General features: G+C 57.8%; 3 protein-coding genes across 7 annotated transcripts in view; 2 read left to right on the top strand and 1 right to left on the bottom strand.

Moving 5' to 3' along the window:
* AGPAT4 (1-acylglycerol-3-phosphate O-acyltransferase 4) overlaps positions 1 to 6,807 on the top strand; it is a 33,660-nt gene extending 26,853 nt beyond the window's left edge. The window contains exons 6-8 of the mRNA XM_059699886.1: positions 380 to 455; positions 5,079 to 5,277; positions 5,940 to 6,807. Of these exons, the coding sequence (XP_059555869.1) occupies positions 380 to 455; positions 5,079 to 5,277; positions 5,940 to 6,034 (370 nt within the window). The 3' untranslated portion in view covers positions 6,035 to 6,807. The remainder of the gene's footprint in view (positions 1 to 379; positions 456 to 5,078; positions 5,278 to 5,939) is intronic.
* PLG (plasminogen) overlaps positions 1 to 21,223 on the top strand; it is a 410,665-nt gene that overhangs the window by 242,824 nt on the left and 146,618 nt on the right. The window lies entirely within an intron of this gene.
* The window catches only part of MAP3K4 (mitogen-activated protein kinase kinase kinase 4), a 78,918-nt gene continuing 65,236 nt past the window's right edge, over positions 7,542 to 21,223 (bottom strand). For all 4 annotated transcript variants that reach the window (XM_059699887.1, XM_059699891.1, XM_059699888.1 and 1 more), the window contains 10 exons: positions 20,813 to 20,913; positions 19,874 to 19,954; positions 16,366 to 16,557; positions 15,451 to 15,521; positions 14,428 to 14,544; positions 13,518 to 13,677; positions 12,138 to 12,260; positions 11,465 to 11,571; positions 9,348 to 9,527; positions 7,542 to 7,997 (listed from right to left, as the gene is read on the bottom strand). In XM_059699887.1, the coding sequence (XP_059555870.1) occupies positions 7,977 to 7,997; positions 9,348 to 9,527; positions 11,465 to 11,571; positions 12,138 to 12,260; positions 13,518 to 13,677; positions 14,428 to 14,544; positions 15,451 to 15,521; positions 16,366 to 16,557; positions 19,874 to 19,954; positions 20,813 to 20,913 (1,153 nt within the window). In that variant the 3' untranslated portion in view covers positions 7,542 to 7,976. The remainder of the gene's footprint in view (positions 7,998 to 9,347; positions 9,528 to 11,464; positions 11,572 to 12,137; positions 12,261 to 13,517; positions 13,678 to 14,427; positions 14,545 to 15,450; positions 15,522 to 16,365; positions 16,558 to 19,873; positions 19,955 to 20,812; positions 20,914 to 21,223) is intronic.

The raw sequence follows: 21,223 nt of genomic DNA on the forward strand, positions 1-21,223 counted from the left end.
CATCGCTCCCCGAGCCCTGGGCCTTGTTTTATGGGAGACGCCCTGCTGGTGGCATCACGCTGGTCCCTGGCGGACAGCGCAGTCGGCCCGCTTCTGTGTGGCCTGGGCGGGCTCCTGTGGAACCTGAGGCAGTGCGCCCTCGCGGGGGTGGGGGGTGGGGGTGGGGGTGGGGGATGGAGAGGCCCCGTCCCCTGGTCATCCTCCCGAGGCCACGACTGCCTTCCGGCCAGTGTGTCCCCAGAATGGATGTGGATGCCCTTCCCATTTCCCAGCAGCTGGGAGACCCCTTCCCGGCCTCGGCTCCCTGTGTGGGAGCCCAGGGACACCCCGTCACTGCAGCCGTGCGGGCGCGGGCCCAGCTCTCCTCTCCTCCTTGCAGGCGGATCCCCCTGGAGCAGGTCCCGGAGGACGAGGACCAGTGCTCGGCCTGGCTGCACAGGCTGTACCAGGAGAAGGTCAGTGCTGCGGGCCCAGCCCCCGTTTCTAGCTGTGCTGTGGGTGCACGGGGGTGCTCAGTGGGTGCCCCATGGGTGCACGGGGTCCCCTGGGAGTTGGTGGTGGCGGCGAGCTTTGCCATTGGCTGAGGTCTCGGACCCCAGCTTAGCAGCAGGGACAGAGCACAGCAGACACTTCTTCGGGGGGCATCACGGACAGAAGGGCGCATGTCCTGGGTGCAGTGGACAGGAAGGGACGTACTGGCCCCGACGGCCCTTGTCTGTTGTCCTGGGGGCGAGGTGTCCCGTGAGCAGTGCACACGATCCCGGGGCGCCCGGGCCCACAGTCTGGTCTCCCAGCGCCGCCGCATAAGCAGGAAGCACCGGGGTTCACTGTGGCGGGTGTGATCTCTGCAGCGTCCCCCCATCGTGCTCCAGCTCCCCAGGGCCCCCCACTTCCCTTTTCCCTCCACGGCTTTCTCTCCTTCGAGCACAGGGCAGAGGGAGTCTGATCATTCTTGTCCAAACTGCTCCGACTCACGGAGGTGAAGAGCCAGCTTCTACCTGGTGAGGAAGGCAAATATGTTTTTTACAATATAAATCCATTGGTTTCTTGTCAAACAAGATTTTTGGTGTCTTTTTTTAATATATATTTTTTATTTTTTTATCTCAGAGAAGAAGGGAGAGGGAGAGAGAGATAGAGACATCAGTGATGAGAATCATTGGTCAGCTGCCTCCTGCACGCCCCACACTGGGGATCGAGCCCGCAACCTGAGCATGTGCCCTGACCGGGAATCGAACCGTGACCTCCTGGTTCATAGATGGATGCTCAACTACTGAGCCACGCTGGCTGGATGAGGAAGGCATTTTTATGACCAAGTCTCACCACCCAGCAAACACTTAGTTCTGATCCATCGTACACTTTCAGCCCAAACCAGCTCACTATCTAGAATCCCATGGATTCGGGCGTCCTCACTGTAGGAATGCAGGCCCGGCGTCCACTGCCTCCCCCCCCCCCCCCCCGGCTCCTCATGACAAGACATCGCGTGGGGCTCCGGGGCCTCCGCCACCGGAGATGAGAACGGCCATCCTGGGCGGAGCGTGCTGTAGGGTGTGGGTCCAGGTTGCGCCGCCAGGTTCCGCAGACACGTGTAGCTCGGGTTTGGAATGAAGGTCCCAACCATCCCTGCATGAAGTCGCTTCCGTGTGCCCCAAGGGCGTGCCTTTCCCAGGTGCCTTTCAGCCGCCGGTCCCAGCTCTCGCCATGTTGGTCTCTTCTCCGCTTGGGGTCTGGGCACACCTGTCACCAGCACGGCACCCGGGCACCAGGGCCTCGAGCTCCGATTCCTCCAGGGGGGTCTGAGGGGTGACTTGGAGTCGCATTTCCAGGGCAGCGGCTTCAGACCAGAGGGTGAGGGCCAGGTTTTTAACACGACTCCAAGGCCCGCCTGGGTCCGACAGGAACGGGGAGCCATCCTTTCCCGCTGGCTCCCACGCAGGGCAGTGCGTTCCTGCTGCTCTTTTCCAGTTGAACCAGTTGGCGGTAGAGAAAATGTCACTGTTAGAAAAATGCGCTCAGAAAAGGCCCAAGAAATGAATCCTTTTGTAAAGAGCCACAAATACAAACCCACGGCAGATGCAGCCCCAACACCGTCGGGCAAAGGGGACTGTTCTCCGGCGCACACCTGTGCTGAGGCGGGAGTGGGCTCTCCATCAGCCCACCGGTATCGAGGCACAATTTCCTGAGATAACACCTCCAGGTTTAGCCCTGGCCCCAACCATAACCCTAACACTAGCCCTAACCCTAACCCTAGACCTAATGTTAAACCTAGCCCTAACCCTAAACCTAACCCTAGCACTAACCATATCCTAACCCTAGTCCTATTCCCTAACCCTAGCCCTAGCTCTAACCCTAGCTCTAAACCTAACCCTAACCCTAGTTCTAAGCTTAACCCTAACCCTAGTCCTAGTCCTAACCCTAACCCTAACCTGCACATTCTCTCCTCTGTTGCCTGAGACGAGTGACTGATCATACAGGTATCAGCATAAAAGGGCTGTTGGATCAAGAACTGAAGTTCTGTTCGACAACCGAGACATTTTCCCATGAATCACTTGGTTGAGAACATAACTTTTCGAGAAGGGAGGCATTCCAGAATGGATGTTTGACTACTGGCTGGCATTTGGGGCTTCTGCTGGCTGTGGGGGGTGGGCTCTAAGAAGCCGGTCACACCCCAACGTGATCCTTAGGGACCAAAACCATTCCCAGGTCAGCACCTGGGAACCTGTAAACCGAGACCCACCTGGGGACGGAGAAGGGTTCTGTGGCGCGACCTCAGGGTGGCCTCACAAATTCTAACGGGCAGGTCGCGGCGGTCACGCCCAACCTCCGACTCTAGTGCAAGGCCATCGGGCCGTGAGCAAGCCCGTTCATTGTTCTGTGCATCTAGGTCTACACGCCTTTGGAATAAACCGCCCTGAGAGCACCTGATCTTGTTAACTATCCCGTAACCCATCCCCAACTGCCTCCGCCTCCAGACCGTCCCCCTCCCCCTCCGCCCAGCGCACTGAGTGCCCACTGCCCTCCTCCTCCTCCCTCCTCCCCCTCCGCCCAGCGCACTGAGCGCCCACAGCCGTCCGGGGGCCTTGCTCTGTCTGCAGAGCTCCTGCTTCCCGCACGCCCTCCGTTTGGCTCAAATGCCTGTTCATAAACGTTCCCTGCAGCCTGGGTGTCCTTAGCCGCACACCTTTCCCCAGAGCCTCCCCAGTTCCACGTCTCCTTTCTGACGTCTCCTGGGCTGCAGGCTGGCTTGCGAAGGGATTGGAAAGGAGCCGCTAATGGTGAAAATGACAAAGTGGGTGAAGGCCAGCTCCTCGCTGCCTTGGGTGTGTCAGCGGCTCTGGGAGGGGTGCAGAGCGGGGCCGGGGGTCAGAGATGTGTCAACTGGAATCCACTGCTCAGCGTGTGGAGGCTGGGTGGGCAGGAGTCCGCGCTCAGGGTGCCATCAGCCACCGTCTGACTCTGGCCCTGGCCCTCGTCCTCACGGAGGGAGGGAGGGAGCTCCCTGGGGTCTCCTTGATAAGGGCGCTAGCCCCAATCATAAGGGTGCACCCCCAAAGGCCCCACCTCCTAAAACCATCACCTCAGGGGTTAGGCTTCAGCTTATGCGCTCTAGGGGGACACCTCAGCCCTTCGTACCCTCCACCTAGTTACCAGGCTCCTCCCCCCCCCCCCCCCCGGGCTGAGGAAAACCCCCGCGTTTTGGCAGGGCAGTGGCATGAGGGGCCTCCCATACCTCACTGTCACCGCCTGGTAAGACCATCTAGGCGGCCAGTCCTGGCGGGGAGGGGCACTCGGCACAGGAGCCCCTTGTCCTGTAACTGCTCGGTGACTTGATTTCCCGAGGACTCCCCACTTCCCACGGCTGCTCTTGGGGAGGAGGCAGGCAGGGGGCCGGGCTGGGAAGGCGCGGAGGGAGGCCCTGATCTGCCGGGGAGAGGGCAGGGGTTCCCCCACAATGACGCTGAGTGGTGAAGGACCCATTACCCCTGATGCCGCACCCCGACTGGGAAAGGAGAGAGTACCATACACCTCAGCCATCTGTCTCAAGTCGTTCAAGGAAACACCCAGGTCCTGAAGTCGAGGGAAGCGTTTCCCAGAGAACCGGGACTTCCAGGGCAGGCGGGCGCGGGCACCCACCGTGCCAGCCCGGGGCCCCGAGGACATTGAACGAGCTGCGGGCTTAGGGAACACAGATAAGGAGAGACGGACCCCGTGGCTGTGTGGCGCTGAGCCGAGGTTGCTGCTGGCCCTCGCTCTCCCGGGCTGCGGGCACCCTGGGTGGCGGCGCCTGAACCCTCAGTCCTGCTCTCAGCTGTGGCTCTGGGTGCGCTGCTCGCTCACCTGCAGACACCGCCCGTGGGCCCACCCCTCTCACTGCAGGGCCGCCATCCTCACGGGCGCTGCGGGGCCCACTCCAGGCTGCACGCACAGCGGGGCATTGGGACGCGGACGCGGAACTCCTGGGCTGGTCCCGGTGGGCCGTCCGATGGGCATCTGCTCGAGGCCCGCAGGAGTGTGGGCCTTTGTGGCGTCTGGAGTCACAGAGGCACTAGACGCTGAGGGAGGAGGGAGGCCAGCAGCAAAGCCGCGGTGCCGGCCTGGGCACCGTCCTCCCGCTGCGTCTCCCTCGGGGTCTCTCCTCCGCGCCCCCCCCCCCCCCCCCCCCGTGGGAGCCCCGAGCAGGGAGGCGAGGCGCAGTAGGCGTCCTGGGTCGGGGCTGCGGCTCCCGGTGTGGGACACAGGTCGGCACCCCACCCTCTTCCACGGGTCACTGAGGGCCGGTTCTCCTTCCCCACCCACCTATGAGGATGGCATTCCTGCCCAGCGGCTGGGGCCGCAGCCTGGTCACCTGCCCAGGTCGGGTAGGCAGCAGGGAGCAGAGCAGGATGGACGTGAGCCAGCCTGGACTCGGTGACGAGCTCCAGGTGGCACCGTGGGGAGGGACAGCCCATTAGGTGCCTGCAGGAGCCTTCTGTGGGGTGCTGACCCCAGCCCATGCGTCCACGGGCTCCTGGGAGCGGGCCTCGGGGGCCTGCAGGAGCCGGAGGAGTCAGCAGAGCACTCAGGTCCCTCTCTGTCCCCAGGACGCCTTCCAGGAGGAGTACTACCGGACGGGCACCTTCCCCGAGACGCCCATGGTGCCCTCGAGGCGGCCCTGGACGCTGCTCAACTGGCTCTTCTGGGCCTCGCTGCTGCTCTACCCCTTCTTCCGCTTCCTCGTCAGCATGGTCAGCAGCGGGTCCTCCCTGACGCTGGCCGGCTTTGTCCTCGTCTTCTTTGTGGGTAAGCGGCTGGCAGTGCAGGTTGAGGGGGGACAGCTCAGTGGGTGTGGGGTGCTTGAGGGGCGCAGCGTGCAGGCTGCCAGGGAAAACGTGACTCCAGGCCCCCTCCACCGAGCCCCGGGGTTAGGGAGGCGTGGCTGCCTCAGGCGCAGGGACACGACCTCTGGGCAGGACAGCCTGGTCCCAGCTCCCAGCTCCCTTGGACACAGGCTCCCCTGGGCTCCTCCACTTGCTCTGTGGGCCAGTCCTGCGGCCGAGGAAAAGCCTTGGGGGGGGGCGGGGGGAACTCTGCCTGTTCACGGCTCTAATACTTGCCCCCAGGCAATGGGGAGGTGCCGGGCACTCTACGTGTGAGCTCACACTCTCCAGGCTCCAGTATGGGCCTTACTAAGCTCCCCTGAAGGGTGCCCCCCCAGTCCCACCCTGAGTCCCCAGACTCTTGTGCCTTCCGTAAGCCCACGTGCAGGGCCAGGCTTGCCACCTGATCTCATGTGGAGGCTCAGACCCTCCGCCAACACAGCCCGGCTGCCCCTTTGTGGCACTTGGTCCAGCCGGCGCTGTGCCCGCGCTCCCGGAGAACCAGTCAGCTCTGCTGGTGCCAACAGGTGTGCGGACAGCGGTGGAGTCCCCACAGCCTCCTCACACCCTGCCCTTCCCCTGCAGCTTCCATGGGGGTTCGATGGATGATCGGTGTGACGGAGATCGACAAAGGCTCCGCCTACGGCAACATGGACAGCAAGCAGAAACAGAGGGACTGACTCAGGACACGCTCCGTCCAGAGCGGACCTTGGGAAGCGGGTGGGCGCTGTCCCTCCCGGTGCGACCCAGCGAGGGTGCTGGGGGAGTCCCTGCTGGGAGGCAGGGCCTGTTCTCACGCCGCTGGATGGGGCAGAAGACGTGCTTTGACCCGTCCTTCCCCGTGTGCAGTAGTGGGTTCCGGTTCTCTTTCCCTGTGAGTGCGTGCGTGCGTGCGTGCGTGCGTGCCGAAGAACACGAGGTGAGGGTGCGAGGCTGCCTGCCAGCCCTGTCCTGTGATCGTGCCGCGGTGTCTGGTGCAGGGGGAGGGCAGGGAGGGGAGTCCCTTTCATCCTTTGGTGCTGTTTTCTGTAGCCGATTGCCAGGTAGAGCCAAGGCGCTGTAGGGAAGATGATTAAATTATGCCTCCAAAAAAAGCATTCAAGTGTTTGGCTCCTCTGTGGTGCGTACACAGACCCCTCCATCCTTCCACGCGGTCAGGCAGACACCGTGTCTAACCATTTCTCAGCTCAGGTCAGCCCTGAGGACACCCAGTGAGGCAGAGACCAGCACACAGTGTGACTGCGATGGGAGAGCAATGCAGCTTGGGGGCAGGGTTTCAGGCACTTCCTCTAGTGACTTCATTCAAAACACCAGCCACCTGAGACGGGCAAGCGTCCGCCTGGGAGCACAGAGCTGCACACCTGTGGGCTAGCCCAGTGGTCGGCAAACTACGGCTCGCGAGCCACATGCGGCTCTTTGGCCCCTTGAGTGTGGCCACAAAGTTTCTATCGCACTGTACGTGCACGCCCGCACATGGCATTTTGTGGAAGAGCCACACTCAAGGGTCGCAGTTTGCCGACCACTGGGCTAGTCTATCCCCTAGTTTACGTCTGTAGCGAGAACACACCTGTTCATAAGAGCAGTCATGCTGGAACAGCTCTTGGCCGCTATATTCTCTAAACAAATGCATGCAAAACCTTGTAAAAGTAGCTACGGATGTTTCAAAAATTAAAAAAACACATTAAACACATTAGTGTGTTTCACATACAGTCATACGTGGATCTGAAAACAGGGACTTCGATGTAAAATCCTGGGACAATTGTGCAGCCAGGCCAGCAGCAGGTGATGTAATGGACACAGAAAGGGCCTGGCAGCCCTGGCTTCTCCTGGCTGGTCCCCAAGCAAATCAGACTGCGGGGTACGGGGGCTTCCCAATCATCGGCTGTGTGAGACGAGGGAGGAGGGGCAGAGGCACCGCTCCGCACCCGGCAGGTGAGCCCCGCTCCTCCGAGGTGCCGGCTGGACTCCCCACGTGCGAGGCGCAGCTCGCTGGTGGATGTAAGATGGTCTCAGACCCGCTCCCTCTCCGCCCCTGGCGGTGCATGGCCCACCCCTGCGCCGAGGGCTCGGAGCCTGCAGGACCCCGCGGTGCCCACCGCCCGCCCAGGGACACGGGCAGAGCGAGCCCCGTGCCAGGGCTCACTGGCCCTGAGGCTGACAAGCTTAGAAAAGATAAGGCAGCTGCGCTTTCCTAAAATAAACCATTTATTGAAAAAAGAGCCTTTTTCTTCAATTTCATTCATCAGCCTTTTGCTGACAGACCTGTGGCCGCCGCCGCCCACAGGGCAGGTTCACAGTCAGTGCACTCGACAGACGAGAACAGGCCAGGACCGGGGACCGCGACCTGCTCGGAGCCAGGGCGGTCAGCGCACTACAGACGTCCCGGGTCCGTCCCCAAGAGCGGGACGAGGCGGCGGTCCGTGTACAGTAGAAATGGCACTTAACATGGAGCTTCTTTCCTCGTGGACACTGTCACTCAGGAGGCCCCGCGCCAGGGCGACCCCGCAGGAGCAGCCCAGCCGGCGGCGGGAGGCCGCGCTCTCCCAGCACAGCCGTCATGTAAATGTTACATACAGCAGCGATGACGTCTTCCGAGCGCACACCAGCCATGGCGGCTTCGCGTCATTCCTCATCGGTGCAAACCTGCAGGAAGGCAGGAGAGAGCTGAGCCCAGTGTGCTCCAACGAGACCACAGGCAGACGCGCCCCGTGCCCCGCGGCACCTGGTGAGGGGGGCTTCGGACACAGGGACCGGGGTGCTGTCACTGCTCCAGGACTGGCCACTGACCGCTCCGAAGGATGCGCTTAGAGCAGCAGATCAGCCGGGGCGGTTCTACACGTCTCAGTGAAGCAGCACATTCTTTAGTTACAAAGCCCAACAGCAGGCCCAGCTCCGGTTCCTTAGCCTCGCACACCCCCAGGAGGGCACCCGTGGGTCCTTAGCCTCGTTCACCGGGGCACCTGTGGGTCCGTAGCCTCGCTCACCCCGAGGAGGAGGGCACCGAGGCACCCCTCTGCATCAGAAGCTCCCTGGGGGGCAGGCCTCCCGGGCTTCCTCCTGGGCTCATCCCGCCCTCAGCACCCTCCCAGCACCATCTGTCCCCCTTCTCTCGGCTGCCAGCTCCCAATACCCGAGGCCGCACTGAATCCCCAAGCAGGTGCTCCCACACACCTCAAACCTCACCTCCCAAGAGCAGCCATCACCTCCCTGACCTCAGCAGCAGCCTCTGTACCCACCCTGGTGAGTTCCTACCCCCAGGACCCAACCCGTCTGAGAGCCACCCTAGCTCCTTCCCTGCACGCACCGTCACTCAGGGAGTTTTCATGGCCGTTTTAGCTCCAACATCGCTGATAACACCTGACCTCCACGCCAGCAGCTCCCTGGCCAGCCTCTCGCTCACTATTCAGCAGTCACACTGGCGACGAACTGCCTTCCTCCTCGGCCCCGCCCCGCTGTGTCCTTCGCATCCTGTGCTGTCAGCACCCACTCCCTCCCCACAGTTCCTGGCAGGTGCCTGCCCCGCCTCTCCCCCTCCGTCTACCACCCCCACCCCATTCCAGAGCTGCCCAGGGTGAGCGAGGTTAAGGAACCAGAGGGCCTGGCCAGACCTTCCCAAGCAGCTCACACCGCATGCTAGAGGGACACCGGGATGACCTGACCCTACCACAGGGCCACACCGTGACCACAGCGCGGACGTCCGCGTTGCTCGAGCCTCTACTCCTCAGCCGCTGCTAACCTGTTCTCAGGCAGACCACATGCTCAGCAGGGGGCACTGTCACCCACCCAGCTCCAGCGCCCTTCACAGTCCAAGGGCACCTCTACCACCACCAAAACGGATCAAGCAGGAGAACCACATGAACGTTCCAGAAAAAGCCCTACACAGGATTCCCAGGCGTAACTGAGCACCCCCTTCCATCAGATGCAGGCATTTCCTGTTTAAGAGCCAGCCGCAGGCCGAACGGGAGCGCGTGGGGAGCCGCGGGGCAGGCGCACCTTGACGAAGGAGTGGTCGAGGAGCTGGCTGGCCGTCCAGCGCAGCCGCGGCTCGCTCTCCAGGCAGTGGGAGAGGAAGTCCTTTCCCTCCAGGCTCAGCCGCTCAGGGATCGGGGGCTTGTGCCCCATGCCCACTTTATACATGATCTGAAAGTTGTGTTCATATTCATGCCAAGGCCTCTAGAGAGAAAAAAAGTCAGGTTTGAGTACTACATGGTCATAAAAAAGGGCAAATTCTCCATCTTTGTTTAGGCATCTCCACATGCAGTGTCCTCCAACAAGTGTGAACAGACCTTAACAGCTGAGCTCAATTTTGAAAATGAAATGTACGTTTACAAACACCACTTTTATAACTACTCAGTGTGCATACACATTTCAGGGGACACCCTATATACATCAGGAGCTGGCAAACTTACTTAAAGGGTCTAATACTTAATAGTAAACGTTTTAGCTTTTGGCCCCATGGTCTCTGTCACCATCCAATTCTCCCATCGCAGCAGGAAAGCAGCCTCAGACCACATGTACATGAGGGGTGCGGCCATGGTCCAGTGAAACGATTTGCACAGCAGGGCGGACACAGGCTGCCTCCCCATGTGCTGTCCATCCAGCATCATCGAGATGCCATTATCATGCAAGTAAAAAATGCAATACATAAAGTGAAATGAAAATGTCAATAAACCAGAATTCAACAGTTATTGTTAGGGATGTTTTTAATATGCTACCTTGCTGAATAATGAGCCTCAAATGCTGTTACTGCAAAGCTTACTTTATTATGGTCACAGGAAAAATGAGATTCAGGGGAGAAACAATTAAGCCTATTATGTCATCCTTATTTGTGTAGCACTGTTGACTGTGACATGTGAGAACTCCCTCTTTCTCTGATATATGGCTGGACTAAAGTAACAGGTATCATGGCCATATTTCTTTTCCTTATTTTTTTAAAAATGTATTTTATTGATTTTTTTACAGAGAGGAAGGGAGAGGGATAGAGAGTTAGAAACATCGATGAGAGAGGAACATCAATCAGCTGCCTCCTGCACACCCCCTACTGGGGATGTGGCCGCAACCAAGGTACATGCCCTTGACCGGAATCGAACCTGGGACCCTTGAGTCCGCAGGCTGATGCTCTATCCACTGAGCCAAACCGGTTAGGGCTTTTCTTTATTTTTTAACATTTATTTTAAATTGGCTTCAGAGAGGAAGGGAGAGACAGAATCATTGTTGAGAGAAATATCAATCAGCTGCCTCCTGCACGCCCCCTACTGGGACTCAGGCCCGTAACTCGGGCCTGTGCCCTGACCGGGAATCAACTGGTGACCTGGTTCATGGGACAACGCACAATCCCCCGTGCTCAATCCACTGAGCACACTGGCCGGGCACGGCCATCTTCTATGTTAAAGATAACAGAAATAATATCAGTGAATATTTACTAAGCATTTTGTGTGGTCTTTTTCAGCAGCTGCAAGGTATAGCTGTACATTGATTTAATTTCCTATTAACACTTAATTATTTTACAAATAATGCCACACACACACAATATCTTTATACATTTGTGAATGCTCATTAATGTATCTTCCCGAGAAGATGGATTTTCAGATACAGTACCACGCAGGAGTTCCACTGCCCTAGCCACCCTGGTGCTGAGCCTGTCCGACCCTCCTGCGCCCACACACACCCTGATTCCTGCCTGGGTGGTGTGCGGCCTTGGCCTTCGTGGTGGCCGCCTGCACCAGCACCGCTATGGAGGCTCCTCCACCGCTCCACAGCGCGACGGGGCATTTTTACCGCTGCATTATATTCTGCTGCACAACCACCAGTGTGTTTATCCACTTACCTGCTTCTGAGCCTGGGCGACTAGGAATAAAGTTGATTTATGTGCCAGTTTTGTGTGGACGGGAGTTTTCCACTTCATGTTTCTTTTTGTATCTGCTTACTTCTCCAGGTTCTAACTCAGGTTTTATGCTTTTGTTCACTTCTAAGAGTTCTCTAAGTGATAGACCTTGTAGTTGACTCCTGGTCGTCACCTGTCTTACCTTACTCTACTTGACAAGAGCAGTGTTTCTAATGACAATATAACAAGGTGCCCCGCAGTCTCCCCTCCAGGAGGCTCTGCTTACCTTGCCAGTCACCATCTCTATGACGACACACCCGAGGCTCCAGATGTCGGCCGCCCGCCCGTGACCTTCTCCCTTCGCACGAGTGATGACTTCAGGAGCCATGTACGCTGTGAAAGTCACAGACGTGATGATAGGACTGGCTTATCAACCAGGCAACCTCACACATTCCACATGGAAAAACAACAGTATGTGGAGGGGGAACTTCTTCCAGTGACATACTAGGAAACGGAAACTTGAAAATAGGTATTTCACACCAATTTCTTGAATAGACATTTTTAGGGGATGAATTATCTTCTGAAAGTTTTTGAATGCATACATTTTCAGATAAATTGTATTCACAATGAAAATATAAAATTTAACCTGCGACGGAGGATGTAGAAGTTTGTGATACTAAAGGACCAAAACAAGTAATTACCATTGAAATGTAATATTGTTTTGACTAGAATACTTTTAATACGCCCAGTGAGAAGGGGCAAAAGGCCCCTCCTCTGACTCCCGGGGCACCGTGACTTCTCCGCCTGACAGTGCTTTCCGGAGGCCGGGTGTCTGCGGGCGTGGTCCCTGGCGGGTGAGCACGACCTGCTGTCCAGGTCAATGCTGACAAGAGGCAAGGGGAGGCCCGGTGCCCAGGCACCGGCGGGAGGAGTCTGTGCGGACAAACAGCCAGGCCCACCTGCGGTCCCCAGCGTGCTGTCCACTTCCCCGGGCATGGTCTGGGCGCTGTTTTTAAGCTTCACCGAGCACCCGAAGTCTCCCAGCTTGATCAGCCCCGAGGAGGTGAGGAAGATATTGGCACCTAAGGAAGAATGATTCTACAGGTGACGTGGTTACCTAGACTACAAACTAAGTGATGGAAGGGTTAGGAAACTAGGAACAAAATGTAAGCCTACAAGGGTTTTAAGCCTTATTCACAAACATCATCAACACAAAACAAAGCAGTTTTAACATCAGTGCAGATTCTGTGACCAATACTTTCTGAGCTGAAATACGTGCACAGATCCCAACACTAAAACCCCAGAGCTACTTGGAGACGTTACTGAGAAAACACAGGCCTGAGGTGGCAGCCCTGAAAGTGAGAGTTGTACACAGCAGCAGCTCCTGGATCGGGTAACCACGTGCAGACAAGAGCTGCACCCACACCGTCCTCATGGCCTGACGCGGCCACACTGCACGGATCTTAGCCGGTGACGGAAAAGATCGTCTGTAACTGTCTCCCGTTGGGCCCCCTGTCCTGGGGCCGCTGGGCCTTTGCTGCAAGGTCTCACCGCTCCACTCGAGCCTGCATCTCTGCTCTCCGGGTCCTGGGACACCACCTTGGCAAAGCAACGCAGCCACTTGGGTTAGACAAGCAGCCGTGTGAGGGGCTGTGGTCTTAGCCAATCCTCGTGGCCTGGGTGCTCCCTGTGCAGGTGGCCCCGTGGGGGATGACCCCCCTGCCCCGTGCTGACGTGGTCATTCCAGAGCTGGTCCATTCGGCACATGGCCATTGCCAATGACATGAAGGTTCTACTTCATGACAGTGGACAGAGGCTGAGGATATTTATGGCACAACTGGAAATGGGTAATGCCGGGACCTGGCATAGAGCCAGGTGGAGACCGCGTGTGCAGGGAGCAGGGAGAGCAGCACCGGAAGCGTGGGTGCCTCACCCACACCAGGGGGGAGTCAGCCAGCGCTGGAGTGAGCGTGTTCACACTGGCCTCAGGCTATACGACAGGACAGGACCCTTAGCCAAGGGCCATTAGAGACAGAAGCGATTTGTTGCTTTATTATCCCCAAGATGCCCAGACACACAGGTCAGGGCCATCATGTGACAGGCACATGCCCCGAGGCAGACACATGGCTGCTCCCTGTGCCCGGGAACGCATTACATCCACCAGTGTGAGCGGTCAGCCCTCACAGCGCTCCCTGGACGAAGCTGGGATGAGCCGCCCGAGTCAGCAAGCAGCCACACACGGGGCTGCTCATCACGACCGGCTCAGCGTTTCTGACTCACGGCCACGCTCACTGGCGACATTCAAATGCCAAGACAGGCGGGCACGGCGCCAGGATTACCTTTGATGTCGCGGTGCACTATGCCGTGCTCGTGCAGCACGTTGATGGCCACGGTGATCTGCTTGGAGTAGAGCCGGATGACGTGCTCCTGCAGGCCCAGCCGGGACACCTCCTCCAGCGTGCCCTCGTCGCAGTACTCCATGAAGATGTACATCTCCTCCTGTGGCAACGAACGCAGCGCGTGGGCACACGCACAGTGCAGGTCGGACAGCGCCACAGGCATCTCTGTCTAACGGACTGCACACTCGTCGTCCTGCCCCTAACTCGTCTCCGACAGCAGTGCCTGCGCCTCCGTCTGGAATCGCACGGCCCTTTGGGAGAAGCGCACCTCCGAGTCACAGGGATCCACGTCCACATCCCCCAAAACGAAGCCGCCATGTAATCTCAGAGAGGGGCCAGCAGGGCTGCTGATCCTACATTAGCAAGTACTTGAAACCTCAAAAATCACCGACACCCAACTTCCCTGCCCACTCCTCATCCGCCCGAGGCTCCACTCCTCTCCCTGTGCTGTTTCTAAACACGGAGGAAAACCACACCGCGCTGGGACTTCTCTCACTTCACACGGCTCCTGAGCACACACACGAGACGGAGTGCTGCCGCGTAACGACGCCCTGAGTGCCGCAGCCAGAGGAGGAGGAGGAGGAGGAGGAGGAGGAGGAGGAAGGAGCGGGGAGGCCTTTCGGAGAACCTGTACTGGCGAGATGGTGCTGGGCGCTGGCTACTGTCGGGTGCACTACAGGCTACAACTTACACTTCGGGAAGAACTGCTCTCGTGTCAGAGAGAAGGCAGCAATGGTAACACATGAGATTTCCTGGCAACTAGGAAAGCGACTCTGCAATGAGAAGGCCTGTGATGTAGACAGGCCTCCCAGCCCCCCGGCTGCGCCACGCGGTGCTCGAAGCCGCCTACCCTGTGCAGCTCCACTCCAAAGTAGCGCACCAGGTTGGGGTGCTTGATGCCCTCGAAGATCTTCAGCTCGTCCGCGGTTTCCTTGATCGTCTTGTGGTCGTTGGGCTGAAACCGGATCTGTGAGAGGCAAGCTGCCGATTACTGAGGGTGCGGTCGCAAACGAGCACAGGCAACGTTAAGCATGGGCAACGCTGAGCACGGGCTGTAGACACGCTCACTGTCCAGACCCCAGGACCATGCCGGGGTCTGCGACTTTACTCCCAGGCTTTCTCTCCGAGGTTTCCCAAAGGAATGAAGCGCGCCCACTTCAGAATATCTGGTGAGGCGACAGCTAATGGAACCGTTTCACAACTGCAGACTGAATGCACAAAACCCTGAACAGTCAGCGAGCAATCACCGGTGTCAGGTTGCGGGCAAGATGCAAAACTAAGGCAGATTCTGCCCTTCGAGGTTGGCACCAGGAGGCTGGAAGGAGGCTACAAGCACAGTGGGAGGTGCCAGGCTGGGCAGAGAAGTGCATTAGGCGCCCCAGAGAGGGGGTGTCAACAGGCAGGACGCCCCAGCCTCCTCTGCCACTGCCCCCACTTCTGAGCTATGAGGCCTCCCCTCGGTGACAACAGCCTTGGTTTCCCTGAGGGCCCATCCTCAGGTTTCCCCTGGTCATGCCCCTTGACCCCCAGCTGAGAAGATGCTGTCATTTCTGAAGGTGATCACAACTGTTATCTTCTCCCCAAAGACCCTGTGAAATGCTGCACCCCCTCCTCCAAGCTCCCCCCCAACCCCACCCCCACTCCCCGGGGCACGGCCCAGCAGGGGAGACCTGCCGCGCTCCTGCTCACTCCCTGGCCCGACCTCCTCGCTCCGTCACCTCAATGCGCGGCCCCCACAGCACAAGCGCTAAGAGCAGCTGCGGACGACCCAGCGCCCCAGTGAAGCCAGCGCTACGCACGAACCTCAGAAACACATGCTTTTTACCAAATCTCCACCCAGAGGCGTCAGATAAGCAGGCCGAGGGCCACTCACCTCCTTCATGGCCATCAGCTCGCCCGTGTCAACGCTGATGCAGGTGTAGACCTTCCCATACTGCCCTTCTCCTGTGAAGGGAACACACGGGCAGCTCTCGGTCACGCCAGGCCGTGTTCGCGCGCCAACGGGACTCACCTTCCCCAAATCGGAGCTGTTCACAGCCCCTAACTGTGCTCACGGAAGCGACGACTGCAAGACCCCCCGCGAGGTGTGCACGTCCCTAGTAACCGAGGTCCCAGGCCAGCCCTTCATGGTTTCCCGTAAATGTCTGTAGACAGACTGCAACTGCCTTTGGCAAATCCCGCAGAGGCCTGAAGGCGAGCGCCACGCACCCTGGTTGTGGCCCCGCAGGAGGCCTGGCCGGGAGGGGTTCCGGCTGCCTGAGGCTGAGGGTCCTGGACCACAGCTGCGCTTCCTCTTCAAACCCAGATGCTCGGCAGGTAAATGCATGGAAGTGGGAGGACCTGAGGGACAGGCAGGCTCCTTCTCTACCACCACCACCACCACCACCACCACCACCACCACCTCTCCCCAGGAAACGAGTCAGGCCGTTTTAGAAAAGGCTGTCCTGTCCGTATTGGATCCCGTTTCTCTTCAATCACGTGTGCGTGGGGTAAGAGAGAACACAGACGGCGGCAAATGGGCACAGCTATGCCGCTCCCCACTGGCACCTTCGGGAGCACAAGCAAAACTAGCCATTTAATGAAGCGTTTAACGTCTTCCTAAACCGCATTTTGTACTGCTCAGGGCACATTTTACAAACAAGGGAAAAAAGCCCCCGGCGCCCTCCGTGCAAGGCACGCCGCAGCTGCCGCACGTGTGAGAAAAGGGCCGCGACACACGTCCTGCCCTGAAGTGTGGCCACTGCTATTTCTAACGGAGCAAACGTGCCATGGTCTTTAGTGTCCTTACCAATTTTGTTTCCTCTTTGCCACTTGAAGGTCACCTTCCTCAGGCCAACATGCATGACATTATCGTACGATTTGGGGGTATCACACACTTGACCAATGATGTTCTTCCTCCTCATCTCTCGGTACCGCTTTTCTTCAAACAGCTGGACGGACTTCTGGATGGCTTCCATGGGCCCTTGTTTAGAAGCGGTGTCTGCAGGGAGAGCCGCCCACTCAGAGTCACAGTCACTATCATCAAGTCCACTTCCAGCAAATCACCAGAAAATCAGAGCCATGTGCACTGGCACTGCTCACAGCACAGCTGCGCAGGGACGCACAGCCCAGCTCGGTCTAACAGCCCCGAGCACCCCCCACCACCCCCACGCACACGAGACACAGCCCGTCAAGACAAGCACCTCCCGAGGCTGGGGGTCAGACTACTGCCGTGACCATCTCCTGCCTCAGTCTCTCCTCTCTCCAATCCACTCTCATTGGCCACAATGATCTTACCAAAAACTAAAATCCGATCGTGTGACCTTCCTACGGAAACTTACTTCCCGGGTCATCACACCTTTTGATCACAAGTGCAAAGCCCTCTGATGGACTCCAGTCTGCACAATGTGGACCCGGCCTCTGCCCCAGCTCACTGGGTTGGGCCACTGCCCTTTCTCCGGCCACAGCCTCCGAGTCTTACTACAGACCCTCAGGGAGCACCCAGCTGCTTCTCGCCCAGGCCTCTGCTCACGCTTTCCTCCACCCAGGCCTGGGGAGCCCGCAGCGCCGCTCAGCAGTGCCGCACCTCCCCGGGAAGCCCCCTCGGATGAGGGGGTTCGTTCTCTCCTTTGGGAGGGGCAGACGCCGGAATAGGGCCCCGCCTCCCGTGTGCTCGGGGTCTGACAGAGGGCAACTCACTGGACTTCGCTACACGTCAAATTCCTGATCCGTGAACTGAAGGGATCGATACTAATGTAATCACGCATGGAAAGCACTAGCCCACTGACTGAAATTCAGGAAAACGCAGTAAATTCTGGCTCCTAGGATTCTCCATTTCTCCATCAGGCTCCACACCTCTATTTCTGCAACTTATTTTTATCACAACTTACAGCGAGACGTCTCTTTCACACACGTGGAATCTAAAACAGCAGCTTCATAAACGTCACCACTGTTACGCCAGGCTGTTTTTGACTCTGACACCCACAGCGTGGAAAGCACTGCTTCTGCTCTTCTCCTGGCAGCACTGCTCGTGCTGCCGCTCACTAGCTAGGAGCCTGGTGGTGGCAGGAAGACAGGTCCCTGCGGACTGGGACGAGGAGGGTCCATTCGGGGTGGGAAGGCCCCGAGTATGTGTATGTTCAATCAGTGTCTCAACACCATCATTCCCTAAAATCACAGGTCCTGGCCCTTTATCTCCCGGCAAGGAACAAGCGTTCCCAGCTGCGGCAGGGACTCCGCTGTCAGGCAGTTCTGGAAAAGGCTTTTTTTTAGAGAAAAATGTTTCTCAAGATTCTCAGTTGTGAATATGTCAACGTGAACGGAAACTCTCTCAAGAGTTTCCAAGTTCACTTGACCTCCAAGTATTTGTTTGAAAATCATCACGAAGACCTGGTATCCGTGGGAACTACTGCAGCCACTGTACGTGAGCCACTGCAGAGACCTCCGCCCCGCCGCCCGCTCCCGCCACGTCTCCCCGCCCCCCCACCCCCCACCACCCCGTCTCCCCCACGCCCTCTGCACCCACCCGACCTGCCCAGGCCTGTCGCTGCTGCACCACAGTTGCTTCTTGTTTCCATTCCTTTTCTAAGTCCCACCTTAGTCCTCTCTTACGTCTTACACTGCGTCGCTGCAATTACTCTCACCAGTCTCCCTCCCCCCAGTTCAGGTGAACCCCCCTCCGCGTCTTCCTTCTCCCACCTTCCCACTCCCCATCACACAAGCGGTTCCAGAGGCTTCCACCCCCGCTGCGTCAGGCCGAGCCCGCAATGACCGGACCTCCCCTCGCCTTCAATGTCACCTCCACTGACAGCTGCGCCCGAGCCCCCTCGGGTGGCCTCCAGGTGTGTTTCTCCTTTGTACTTCTCTGGCTTGGTGCGGACTGGCCAGCCCTTCCAGGGCAGCTCAGGCCTCCAGGAACCCTCCTGGCTGCTCTGGCCGTGGGTGGACAGCTACTCTCTGACCAGCCACCCACTTTCCAGGGGGTGCTGTGCGGGAAGAGGACTGGCGGGGACTGTGCGCAGTGCGCTCCGCTCCCTGCCGCTCACACCGACCTCTCAGACTCTGGTCGCCTATAGGGCGCGAGCAGGTGCCTGCTGCCTGTTGCTCACACCGACCTCTCAGACTCTGGTCGCCTATGGGGCACGAGTAGTGCGCTCCGCTCCCTGCCGCTCACACCGACCTCTCAGACTCTGGTCGCCTATAGGGCGCGAGCAGGTGCCTGCTGCCTGTTGCTCACACTGCTGTGACGATGACTCGTGAAAGCTCTCTGTGGGCCATCAAGTGACAGAGCAGTGATGTTTCTGCTACTTATTCTTTTGGTGAATTCGGACTGATTGCCACTTGGTAAGATAAAAGTTTCCCTCGACTTCTTAGCCTAAAAAGTGAACAGTTACTCATTTTGTAAATACTTACTCTATTCTCACAACGTACAAAGAATTGTGCTAAGGGCCCACCCAAGGACAGATAAAATTAACAGTCCCAGTGCTTACAGACACAAAATCATAAAACGTGTTCCTATCCAAAGGAGCTTGTAAGTTAGTGTAACAAACAGAAAATGGCCCTCGCAGGTTTGGCTCAGTGGACAGAGCGTCAGCCTGCGGACTGAAGGGTCCCGGGTTCTATTCCAGTCAACGGCACATGCCTGGGTTGATCCCTAGTAAGGGGCATTCGGGAGGCAACCAGTCGATGATTCTTCTCATCATTGATGTTTCTCTCTCCCTCTCCCTCTCTGAAGTCAATAAAAATATATATATATACTAGAGGCCCGGTGCACGACATTTGTGAACTGGGGGGTGGAGGAGGAGGGTGTCCCTCAGCCCGGCCTGTGCCTTCTCGCAGACCAGGACCCCTCGGGAACTACCTCTGGCTTATGCCCTCTCGCAGTCTGGGACCCCCTCAGAGAGCAGGCCTAAGCTGGCAGGCAGACATCCCCTGAGGGGTCTTTAGCGCTGATGCAGAAGTGGGAGAGGCTCACGCCACTGCTGCTGCACTCACCAGCCGTGAGCCTGGCTTCTGGCTGAGCGGCGCTCCCCCTGTGGGAGCGCACTGACCATCAGAGGGCACCTCCTGCATTTTGCATCTGCCTCTGGTGGTCAGTGCACGTCATAGCAACTGGTCGTTCTGCCGTTAGGTCGATTTGCATATTAGGGTTTTATTATATACGATAAAAAAAAAAAAGAAACAGGAAATGGTGGAGTCAGCTGTAGACAGAGACCCCAAAAACTAACACACAGGCCCAACGACCCGGAAGCTAAAGCACTGCCTCGGAAACCACTCCCTGTGCAGAAACATTTAAAGTTTGACATTCTTTCTCTTACCTTTCGTCTGGCTGATCAGCGTCCGAAGTTCCCAACTTCTTCGGGTCGACCCACTCGATTCACCTTTTGGATATGCTGGTTCTGCAGAAAGCATTTTTCATACAAATGAAGACTCAGAACAAATCCGCTTACTGACAGCAAGGCTGAGCGGTGAGTGCGGTGAGTTACCACCAGCCTGTCCTCTCTGCTGCTTAACTAGTTTGTTGTGTGAGAAGCTGTCTCTACAATCAATTCTAGAAAATCGCACCAAACTAAGAAGTTGTTAATGGGTTACAACTTCAGCTCCATAAACCTTCCACAAGTAACAGCAGCATAACACTGAGCAGACACTGCTCAGGAGCTCAGCAGCGCCCCGAGTGAGCCACCCCGGGCCTGGGGCGATGCCTCGGTCTGTGTTATAATAAAACTCCAGCACGTCCCCAACAGCACAGTGTCACTTCTGCACTTTTAAAGAGGATAAGAACGCTTGGCAATTAAAACATCAGAAATAATGATTCTTTAAAAAGCAACAATAGGAGACCTAAAAAATGTAAACACACCTAAATTAGAAAAGCACCTAAATTAAAAAGCTGAGTGCTTGAGCCCGGCTGGCCTGGCTCAGTAGTTGAGCATCGACCTTTGAACCAGGAGGTCATAGTTCAATTCCCAGTCAGGGCACATGCCCGGGTTGGGGGCTCGATCCCCAGCAGGGGGCGTGCAGGAGGCAGCTGCCAACCAATGGTTCTCTCTCAACATTGATGTTTCTATCTCTCTCTCCCTCTCCCTTCCTCTCTGAAATCAATAAAAACATTAAAAAAAAAAAAAAGCCAAGTGCTCGGCACCGAGTCCTCTCATAAAGCCTGGCTTCTCCCTCCTCCCTCGGAAAAGGCATGGACACAGAAATTGGTGGACGGAGACCAAGGGTGAGGCTCGTGAATGCGGGGACACCTCCACACTCACCATCTCGCTCCTCGGTGGGGCTGGAGTGGCGACTCAGGGACCTGAACTGCAGCTCAGCTGCGACGGAAGCCAGCCGGTCGTTTTCAGGGACACTGGAACCCCTGTTGTGGTCGTTTTAAAAATGGAGCTATCAATTCAACGGAACTCAAAATGACAGCTCTGCGACTCTCCCAGGGCAAGTGGCTCTCAGCTGAGGGTGCCTGGGGTCCCGGGGGACATCCAGCCGCCAGTGGGGAGAGGACAGTACAGAGGATGCCCCAGACAGAGCCCTGGTGGCCCCAGAGGAGCGGCGTTGCCTGGGGACCCTCCCCTGGAGTGTAGGAGGGAGCTGTACTTCCCTCCCCGACAGCCAGGACCACCTCACAACCTGACTGCGTAAGACATGGTTTTATGTTAAAAACAACAAAACAG

This window comes from Myotis daubentonii, chromosome 6 (assembly GCF_963259705.1).
Source record: "Myotis daubentonii chromosome 6, mMyoDau2.1, whole genome shotgun sequence".
Classification (NCBI taxonomy): Eukaryota; Metazoa; Chordata; class Mammalia; order Chiroptera; family Vespertilionidae; genus Myotis; species Myotis daubentonii.